General features: G+C 39.9%; 1 protein-coding gene across 2 annotated transcripts; it reads left to right on the top strand.

Moving 5' to 3' along the window:
- The first annotated feature begins 5,345 nt into the window (after positions 1-5,345).
- On the top strand, positions 5,346-10,461 carry LOC147627220 (nucleolar protein 56-like). Of its 2 annotated transcripts, XM_086815891.1 has the most exons (10): positions 5,349-5,529; positions 5,884-6,085; positions 6,162-6,376; positions 6,529-6,686; positions 6,976-7,163; positions 7,242-7,494; positions 8,824-8,972; positions 9,128-9,313; positions 9,422-9,495; positions 9,727-10,461. In XM_086815891.1, exons 1-9 carry the CDS (start codon positions 5,512-5,514, stop codon positions 9,457-9,459), a joined length of 1,407 nt encoding a protein of 468 aa, XP_086672017.1. In that variant the 5' UTR covers positions 5,349-5,511; the 3' UTR covers positions 9,460-9,495; positions 9,727-10,461. The 2 variants fall into 2 exon arrangements, with proteins under 2 accessions (XP_086672016.1, XP_086672017.1); XM_086815890.1 differs by lacking the exon at positions 9,422-9,495 and having other exon boundaries at positions 5,346-5,529.
- Positions 10,462-11,267: the final 806 nt, after the last annotated feature.

Below are 11,267 nucleotides of genomic sequence, written 5' to 3'. Positions count from 1 at the left end.
GTTGCACATGGAATGGATAGGGTGTCTTATTCCTTATGATGATAAGGGAGACACATTGCATGGGTACAAAATAAAAGTGAGTTACAAATGGTGATGTTAACTAATGTGTTTTTTAATGTGCCTTCTTCATATTTTTAACCAATGGTGATGTTGACCAATGTGTTTTTTAATGTGCTTTCTTCTTATTTTTATTATTTATTGATTAAAACAAATTTAATACTAAAATCAACAAAAGCATTTGAGGTTACCTTCTTACTATCTTGAATCTAAAGTTAATTATAAATATGAAATGCATCCTCTTGTTCCCAATCTCTATCTTTCTTTACACTTGAAGAAAAGTCTTTATCACTTTAATAATGCAATCCATACTGCACCTCAATGCAATTTTCTATAGAATGTCGAATCCATAAAACTTGTATGGACTAGCCCACAAAATGGATGAAAACATAGCACATATAAGGATCATGTTCATTATTCTTTATTTGGTCAATGTTCTTGGGTATGTCTCCACTATATGCTAATGACTTAGAGATCTAATTTAGATAACCTTATGAATCATGATTATAAATATATTTTTGATATCCACTTATCATTCATTATTGATAGCATGTAATACCTAGCCTATCATCATGTTCATTATTCTTTATTTGGTCAATGTTCTTGGGTATGTCTCCACTATATGCTAATGACTTAGAGATCTAATTTAGATAACCTTATGAATCATGATTATAAATATATTTTTGATATCCACTTATCATTCATAATATTTAGATATTAATGACTTAGAGATCTAATTTAGATAACCTTATGAATCATGATTATAAATATATTTTTGATATCCACTTATTGATAGCATGTAATACCTAGCCTATCATCATGTATTTATATTTAGCTAGCCTATCTTCATGTATTGATATTTAGCTAGCCTATTCTTATGTGTTGATTAGTTAGGGGATGTTGTCCTCAATTAAACTAAGGTTATAAAGCTTAGGCTAGAAGACTCACATATTGATTAGTCGGGGGGTTATCATCCTCATGTATTGATTGGTCAGGGACTATCGTCATCAATTAATTAAACTAAAGTTGTAAAGCTTAGGCTAGAAGACTCCGGTGGATGTTTAGCACCCTTCATGAGCATTGTCTCCTCACTCATTAACCCCACCATTTCCTCACCTCTTCGCATGTTCACGCTTGAAGAGAGAGATTAAGGTAGAGGAATATGGACCCTACCCTTAGAGTGGAGAGAGATACCTCCTCTCCTCTTACATAGACAACAATAGAGAGATTAAGGTAGAGGAATATGGACCCTACCCTTAGAGTGGAGAGAGATACCTCCTCTCCTCTTACATAGACAACAATAGAGAGAGAGAGAGAGAGAGAGAGAGAGAGAGAGAGAGAGAGAGAGAGAGAGAGAAATAAAGTAGGAACTTTAGTTAGGGCATGGGCATGGGCTCAACTATAAAAGGGGCTCATGGGTCTTCATTTGTATCTTTTTGATCATATGACTTTTGAATGTACATTGGAGCCTTGAGCTACCATGCTTTGGCCTATGGAAGGTTATTTCCATCCTTTGGTGAAAGCCTGAATGACTTAGGCATTATGTGTGATTCTTGCTAATTGCATGTTAATCTACATAATAATTTATCCAAATCTCAGCTTATAGTCACTCCATTTCAATTGGTATCAGAGTCCTTGTGTTTTGATCCATGGTTCCATTGATTTTTGCACAATTTTTTATTAGACTATGTTTCTTGGACCAAATCTGAGCGCACAGAACCAAATTTTTAAAAGGATGTGGACTAATTTTGAACCACATGGGAGTGATTAGTGTTAAATTTGGAACCACATGGGAGTGATTAGTGTTATTTTTTGATAATCTCATTTTTACCTTCTCTTCCACTTTTCCTCAAGCTTTCCATGGCTAGGGTTCATCACATAGTAGCCATTTGCAAAGACAACTTTGGGGCTTTGGTTGGGAGACAGTCTTAGAAACACATAGAGCACCATTTTGAGGACATTCTTTGGTTGGGGACATTCTTAGCAACACATAGAGTACCATTTTGAGGACATTCTTAGCAACACATAGAGTACCATTTTGAGGTATTTTTGAGGTGTGGGTTTCTCTCTCTTCCCATGTGTTCAAGAAACCCTAGAAATGGTGATCTCAAGCTTCTAAAGTGTCCAAGAATCATCATGCACACCATTTACAAGCCGTAGGGCACATTTGGGAGCACAATGTGTGTGTCCTACGAGGAAGTTGGTGACAAATTCTAGCCTGTAGGAGGTTTCTTTGCTTCAACCATTTGCCATTGTGCAAGATTTGTTGGCTTCTTTACTTTAGCAATGGTCTTGCGAGTCCAAATGGGGCATTCTTGGTGCATTTCTTGAAGATCTTGGAGATTTCAGAGCTCTCTTGAAGTGGACAAAACCAGAGAATAGTGCTTCTCAAATCAACACAAAGAGAAGGAAAATTTCATCATCTCCAAGCATTGGTGATGCTTAAGGGCCATTGGTGAGTTGCTATTGCCATACCTTGATTCCTTGGTTGTTTTCTTGCAAGATTCAATGGCATTTAGGAATTTATTCAAGAAACCCTAATTTCTCAAAAATTGGCCATTCCCTCTTGTTATTAGGAACTCATCGAGGCTATTGGAAGCATTGTTAATTCCATGTATTCCGGATGGGAAATGGACTCACATATCAATGGATTTCATTTTACGAGTCTTCCTGAGACTAAGCATAGGTGGAATCGAATATTTGTGGTAGTTGATCGGCTTACCAAATCAGCCCATTTCATTGCTTTCCAAGGTTCCATATGGAGCATCTCAAAGTGCCAAACAATTCATGAAGCATGTATTCAAGTTGCATGGATTGCCACTCAGCATAGTGTGTGATAGAGGCACCAAGTTCATGGGGACTTTTTAGAGATCTTTGTATGAGAACATGGGTCCACAAATCACTCCATCTATAGCCTATCATCCTCAAACGAATGGGCAAATAGAGTGTACCAAACAAGTGGCTTAAGGTGTGCTTAAGGCATTATTGTCATGACATACAAGCTTCATGGGGGATGAATGGTTGAATCTTGCTGAATTTTGTCATAATTCAAACAAGCATTTGAGCATTGGGATGTCTCCCTTTTAGGCTCTTTATGGGTATCAAGTGCATATGCTATCCATAGCTTTTCAAGAGGACAAGGAGGTTAATACTTTAGCTAAAGATGAATTGGAAAGGATGAGACAAATTCTTCAACTTTGTAAGGACAACATGAAGAAGGCTCAAGATGTCATGAAGGCTAATGAGGATGAGCATAGACATAATGTGAAGTTTCAACTCAGTTTCAAGAGGGTGACTATGTGTTGCTGAAGCTTCCAAAGAGCCATCATAACATTCTCAAAGGCTCCACCAATCCAAACTTTGCTCATAGATATTATGGACTATATTTGGTACTCAAGAAGGTTGGTGACTTGGACTACAAGCTTGATTTGCCCATTTCTACAAGAATCCACAATGTATTTCATGTATCCAATCTTAAGAAATTTGTGGGGCCTATATCTCAAGAGAAGGAGGAGCTTCCAACCATGGATGAATAAGGGGAGATCATATATGAGCTGGATAGGATTATTGGGTGGAGAATAAGAGAATTGAGGAATATGAGTAGTGAAGAATTCCTCATCAAATGGAAGCACTTACTTGTGGATGAGGCTACATGGCAACCACTTTCTTACATGAAACAACAAGGTTTATCTATGGAGGGTGTTTCTTGACCATGTAGCATGCTTTTCTTTGGGTTTACAAGGGTTTCATGAGGAAATATACATGCTGGAATTTTCTAGACAGATTTTGTAGAAGTTTATTTGAAGGCTTCTTCTCATTGATATTGGACTTCAATGGCCATCATGAGTGTATACATTGAGGATAATGTTGGTTACTTGATCGATGCATTTGCAGCATATTATGAGCTCATTACCATCCTCTCCATTGGTACCCAAGTATACATAAAGCAGATTTTGAGGACAAAACCTTTGGGGAAGGGATCATTTGTAAGAAAGTAGGAACTTTAGCTAGGGCATGGGCATGGGCTCAACTATAAAAGGGGCTCATGGATCTTTGTTTGTATCTTTTTGATCATATGACTTTTGAATGCACATTGGAGCCTTGAGCTACCATGCTCTGGCCTATGGAAGGTTATTTCCATCCTTTAATGAAAGGTTAAATCACTTAGACATTATGTGTGATTCTTGCTAATTACATATTAACCTACATAATGATTCTTGCTAATTGCATGTTAGTCTACATAATGATTTGTCCCAAATCTCAGCTTATGGTCACTCCATTTGCGAGAGAGAGAGAGTATTGGGATAATTAGGTCATGCAAGAGGGATAAAGAGAGACTTTTGTTGTATGAGAGAGCCAACAACATGATAAGGCATGTGCTGTTGCTTCTTTTTTGTAAGACTTTTGAGATTTATTTTCAATTTTAAGCCTAATTTAATATTTTCATGCTCAACTATACCTCCTAAGGCCAAATGGATTCTACTCAATATAAATGTCGTGTCTTTATCACCTCAACTATGCGCCCTCCTAGGGCCAAATGAATTCTACTCAATATAAATGCCGTGTCTTTATCATCTCAACTATACCTCCTAAGGTTAAATGGATTCTACTCTTGCACTTGATGTTTATAAGAAAGAGGTAAACTCTCATGGGTAGAACATATTACTTAAGATTATATATAAGTAGCTAAAAAGGAAAAGTAGAATAAAAAATATCAAGTAGAAAAAACAATATTGCCTTCAGCTAGAGCACACGTGCAAAACATAGACTTTGTAGTGATCTATATGTCGGTTTAGCACGCTAGAATCTAACATTAATCCACGTATCAATACAATAAAAACATAAAAACCCTTCAACTGCAGCTTTTTCTTCAAAGGTTATGTATAGTGTAGGAACTAAGAGCATGCTCTTCTGTTGTTGTAAAAGTAAAACCAAGAGGATAACTAAAAACTTGTGCCAAGTGTGGCTTTTCGAGGTCTCTTGCTTTTTATCGAGGGTGGCAACTATCTCAGTCTTCATGCAACACTTCCTCCTATGCCAACCATGTTTGTAGCACCTTGGTTCATAAACACTAATAGTGTAAAATCTAGTTTAAATTTTAAATTTTAAACTTCTTAGACCATTTGATATTCATTTTTACATGTAAGTAACCTTAATTTTATGAGTTTTAGCTTTCTTAAAACAAGGATAAGAGAGCAAATACTTAAAAAAGTAAATAATAAATTAACTTTAAATTTTTTATTTATTCGATTTAGAGTAACCTGGGGTGGGGACTTGAAAGAATACTTGTGTTTCTCCTTTGTAAAAAATAAATTTTTTTAGAGCAACCTGCCAATTACACCGTATTTTTTGATCAAATATTTAGATGAGAAAATAATCTTGCCCGGTGATAACCCTAAAACCCTGCTTGTAAGGTTTAGAGATTTTGCTTGTCAAAGCTTTGGGAATTTGGCTATGGCGGACGCCCAACAGGTAAAAAGTTTTGATGAATTTCTTCGCCCATTTTCCCTCATTGTGGTTTCACGTCGATGAGAGGTATGCTATCAGGGTTTAATCTTTCTGTTTGAACTGTAGCTCTATTGTCATAAATGTGTATTTTCCACAAGGGATACTGGTTTTCTTCATTTTAGGCATAAGGGTTTTACTGTTGAAGCACTGTGCAAGTTTTCATGTAACTTACAGGGTTTAAGGTTTAACCATTGAGGCATTTTTTGCTTCCAACAGAGCGGTTTAAGAGAGAAATATGTTTATGGAATAAAATTTCCTACCCTACTTCGATTAGGGTTTTCAACTGCGGTAATCAAGTTTTTTTTTTTCTGAATATAGGTCCTCTATTTGCTCTATGAGTCAGCGTCTGGGTACGCCCTTCTCCAGGCCTATGGGCCTGATGAGATTGGCCAGAACGCGGATGCGGTGCAACAGTCACTGGTGGACCTTACAAGGTTTGGCAAGGTGGTGAAGTTGGTTGCTTTCAAGCCCTTTAGCTCAGCTCTAAACGCCTTGGAGCAGTGCAATGCCGTATCTGAAGGTAGTTCAAAAATTCCTTTGCACACGGACTTCCATTCCATGATGGAATCAGGGACTAATTGGGCTGTGTTTCTTAGGGATCTTGACGGAGGATTTATCCAATTTCTTGGAGCTCAACCTTCCCAAAGTTAAGGAAGGCAAAAAACCCAAATTTACAGTTGGAGTGGCGGAGCCAAAGCTGGGCTCTCAAATATTGGAGTCCTTGAGGATCCCATGCCAGAGCAATGAGTTTGTATCTGAGCTGCTAAGGGGGGTCCGATTGCACTTTGCCAAGTTTGTCAAGGATCTAAAGGTATTGACAGGTTGATGTTGGGTGATGATGCTTATGTGATTTCAAGTACTCTTTGAGTATTGGAGGCAAAATCTTACGTAGACTATGCTATGATTTCTTTACAAGCATGTGTTTTCAAGTGCCTTGGTACCATAAAAAGCTCATTGTGGCAGGAAGGGGACATAGAGAAGGCACAACTTGGGCTTGGTCACAGCTATAGCAGGGCGAAAGTCAAGTTTAATGTCAACCGAGTTGACAACATGGTCATCCAAGCCATTGCATTACTTGACACTCTCGACAAAGACATCAACACTTTTGGAATGCGGGCCAGGTAATGCATTTCAGCCTGCACATGAGATGTGTGTAGGGCATGTAAATCTAGGAAAAGATTGGTATTGGTCTACTTTTGACTGTGTGTGACATTTGTAGGGCATATAAATCTTGGGAAAGAGTTGTGTTACTCTATTTTTTTTTTTGCCTGCGCTTGTAACATGTGTAGGGCGTGTCAGTCTATTTTTGCGGCTTTTTGTGACTCATGGGTATCAGTCCACATAGGCTAAAGATTTCCACATGGATGAGCATTGAATCAAACTGACCCTTTCTTCTTTGGTGGTGAGCAGGGAATGGTATTCTTGGCACTTTCCAGAGCTCGTAAAGATTGTTAATGATAATTACATTTATGCGAAAACGGCCAAGTTTGTGAAGGACAAGTCCAAGCTTACGGATGAAGCATTGCCGGAGCTGACTGAGATTGTTGGGGAAGAAGAGAAAGCAAGAGAGATCATTGAGGCTGCAAAAGCCTCCATGGGTAAGTTTGACAAAACAGCTTTAATAGACATGCTCATTATCTTGCTATATCCTTACTGCTTTGTGTCTTCTTACACAGGGCAAGACATTTCAATTATTGACCTCCTGAATATTGAGAGCTTTGCCCAGCGTGTGCTTGAGCTGTCAGAATACCGGAAACAACTTCATGCATATCTCATCTCTAAGATGCACGCAATCGCGCCGAATTTGGCTGCCCTTATTGGAGAAATGGTGGGTGCCCGGCTCATTTCTCATGCAGGCAGCCTGACCAATCTCGCAAAGTGCCCGGCCTCGACTGTTCAAATATTGGGTGCAGAGAAGGCACTTTTCAGGTATATATTTGTAAATGAAAGAGTTGTTATTGTTATCCAAACAGTAGCTTTCAAGGCTGCTACCTCTGTTTTATTACTCATAGTTGCACTGAAATGTGATGTAGATGTATGAAATGGTGGTATGACCTGCACATGCAAGACTTCAGAGCGAACAGTGAGTTTGGTAATTTCACAGTTTAGGAAAGGGATTTGCTACCTGGGGCATCATATACCCTTATCATAGGAGCAGGTGCAGCCGACAAAATGGAGTGAGTTTGTAAGCCAACCAAAGAGCCATCAAAAAGTTCCAATTGGACCTAGCTGAGTTGTAAGCTGCAGGCAGCCATGTACTTTTAAGACTTGGTAGGAAGCTTTGTAGAAGCATACATGGGGCTGTTATGTCCTTATTGTTTGGTCATAACAAGGCAAGTATTGAGGCTGAACAGTTAATCATAGTGTGAACTAGGTTATTGGGTTATAGATAGTTGGGGGTTGTGGCTGAGTTTCTTCGTGCGACAGAGACTTTGGGAGAGGGGCCTCCCAACCAGCAATTGGATAGCCCTTTCGCTAGTCGCATCAGGAGTCTAGGTGACTTGGAGTGCATGGTATGGGGCATGCATACTTTTGGGATGTCGCTGGCCAGGGTTGTGTTGTCTCTAGCTTGGGGGTAGCTTACTGTTGTATCCAGTTTGCAGCCTATGTTTGGGTAGCGAGTGCTAGCCAAACCCACCTTTGTCCTCATGGTGATTGTGGAATTGTTTGCAATCATGGATTACAGGTACTTGGTTTGCTTAACGGTTATGCTTGTGTAGGGATCTTGGGCACACTTGGGTAAGTGGACTTCTTACCTTGGGGTGTTTTTCAGCGGCTCTTATGCTAATGATATTGGAGCATAAGGCCAATCAGCATTGGCCTGTCTCCACTAAAGTCATGATTCTGCGACGTTGTGTTCATTGAAAAAAATCAAAGAATGAAGTATCTGACGCATTTATGTAAAGTTTCCTTCACAATGTCCACCTGGAAGCAAATCAGATGGTTAAAAGTGAGGGTGGCATTGGAGCGGTGCCTGATACAATCGTGGGTCCAGGAGCTTCTGAAGGGCCATTTTGACATAGTGACTGTTGTGCTGTGTTTATAGCTCTTATTCTCTGAGCACGTGTGTTGTCAAATCATCCATTGCTACACGGACAGCTTTGATGGTTTTCACTTGAACTGTTGTCACTTTGTGGTCTTAACAATCTTTTACATATTGCTAGGAGGCACAGTTCATGTGAGTAGGTTCATCACATATTTCCATATGTTCTGGTTTTGTATCTACAAAACTAATGTCTAAAGAAATTTTTGAAACAGAGCCCTGAAAACGAAAGGGAATACCCCCAAGTATGGTCTTATTTTCCACTCATCCTTCATTGGGAGAGCAACTGCTCGCAACAAGGGACGCATCTCCCGTTACCTTGCAAACAAGTGCTCGTTAGCCTCAAGAATTGATTGTTTCTCAGGTTTTTTCAAACTCTTAAGAAGAATCCCTTTTCATCTTCTACACTTCCATGTGGTCAATTCATATCTTAATGCTCGTAGAGAAGCTCATGCTGGTCAATGTATAATGTATGTGTTGAACTGTATGCTAACAGTTTTCTTTGGCTGGGTTTTGCAGAGGTGAGCTCGAATATATTTGGAGAAAAGCTCCGTGAGCAAGTGGAAGAACGGTTAGATTTTTACGACAAGGGCATCGCACCCCGCAAAAACGCGGATGTGATGAAGGAGGCATTAAATGCTGTGATCAACGGCCCTCCTGCAGACCATGAGGTTGCCACGATGGATGGCGAGCATCCTCAAGAGAGTGAGTTTTCTGGAATACATCTTGAGCTCTACTGTATAGGAAGTTGATCTGGCAAAGGGCTGGTGGGGATGTACATAGTGTGGATAAGTGCACCTACCTATCCTGCAGATTGCTTGCCTATTAAGAGGCGGTCTCTAAAGACTTAGATTTATTGGGGAACTTTTTGGCCTGGTTTTCAAAAGGTATTATTTTTGCTTGAAGACTACTTTTCAGAAAGTGTTCAAAATGTTTTTTTTTTCTGAGGGCCTCTTTGAAAACTATTAAAAAATAATATTGCCCCCCCCCCCCCCCCCTAACCAATGAAGGCAAGCCTGTTACAGAGAAATTTTCTGTTATGTGGTCATCAACCCTTCGTAATAAGCGTAAGGTATATGCTGATATGCTTTCAATACTTAAGTTTTTTTCTGGTGCAGAGAGTGAGAAGAAAAAGAAAAAGAAGAAGGGGAAGAGCATGGATATGGAGATAGACTCCGCAAATGGGGCGGCAGTTCAAACTATTGATGACGCTTCAATCCCTGAAGAGTTGGCCAAAAAGAAGCAGTATAAAGGTACAGATGTGGACATGGTAACAGATGCTGATGTCGAAGATGACGAGACACCTATGCTGGAGTCCTCCAAGAAGAAGAAAAAGAAAAGGGTTTCGATTGCAGGATCGGAGGCTGATGTAGAGACGCCTCAGCCAGAGCAGCCTAGTAAGAAGAAACGGGATGTTGGTGACGCTGGAAAGGACAGCACACCAGGGGTTGGAGCAGATCCATCCTCAAAGAAGAAGAAGAAGAGGAAGGCTGAAAGTGTGGAGGAATAATCTTCTACATGCACCAGAGCACTGCATGTTACTGTGGACATGTTGCTTTTTTTGGGCTGGCTTCTGCAGGAATAGTTCATGAATGAGCATATCGGCCTTTGTATGGCATGCGAATCGTATCGACAGAAAATCAAGCACTGCTTTTGATTGAAGGTCCCTGAGCCTGGGTTTCTTAAGACATGTGTTGGGCTTTCAGGGTTGGCTCAAATTCTTAGTTTTGAGTCATGTTAGACTTGTTTGCCTTGTTCAACTATGATTTATGGTTGTTCTGCTGTGGATAAGGAGATTTCTATCGCCTTACAGAGGATGTTTACGTGCAAAATAGTTTTGAGCTGCTTTGCTAGGTTTGTTTCCTCTGTGAAATGAGTTTGACGGGCAAGATGGATGGGGCCCTTTCGAGTAAAGATCTCTCCTGATCACTAAACCCTAAGTTTACCTTTGATCACGCATCTGGAGATTACCCTAATGTGGTTGCCTACTCTCTTCGAGCATGCGTTTGGAATGTGAATGCTTACTCCTCCAAGCTTTGTTTTGCAATGTTCTCCCCAAATTTGTGGGCTGCTATGTACTATTTTAGAACAGTAGATGACATTTGTTGTCAGCTTGCGACGGCTTCTTTTACAACAAAGGTTGTTTTTTCCATTTTTTCAAGAGAAATTGAGTGTATCATATCATATTGACCTTCACCTTAATGTGTTATTAATCGCATTAATTGATCGGAAGCTATATCGATTAATAGAAGGTTATAAAAGGTTTGTCGTCCATAACCAAGGTGTGCAATGCTCCGCCGGTACTTTTATCATTGCCTCCTAGTGTTGCCTCCTTGCCCCTGTTCTGTTGCGTCCTCCCCGTGCCCCCTCCGTCTCTCCCCGTGTCCGGAACACACACACACACACACACACACACACTCTCAGAGCAGTGTCAGAAGGATGAGATTTTAGAGAGACAGTCATAGCCGCCTCCTTGGGTTTTTTTTTCTTGGGTTTCGCATTTTGAAGATCCTCAATGAGCCGTCTCTATTTGCACTATACAGTTGCCTTTTGTCCGAGTTGTTCTGACCTTTTAGCTAATTCTGTGTTTGTTGCATGATAACCATGTCTTAAAACTGATGCAAATACTATCTCCCTATCACTCGCCAAAGTACCCCTC

This window comes from Cibotium barometz, chromosome 21, assembly GCF_041138505.1.
Source record: "Cibotium barometz isolate CiBa-2024 chromosome 21, ASM4113850v1, whole genome shotgun sequence".
In the NCBI taxonomy this organism is placed as follows: Eukaryota; Viridiplantae; Streptophyta; class Polypodiopsida; order Cyatheales; family Cibotiaceae; genus Cibotium; species Cibotium barometz.
This window is presented reverse-complemented; position numbering and strand designations above follow the sequence as displayed.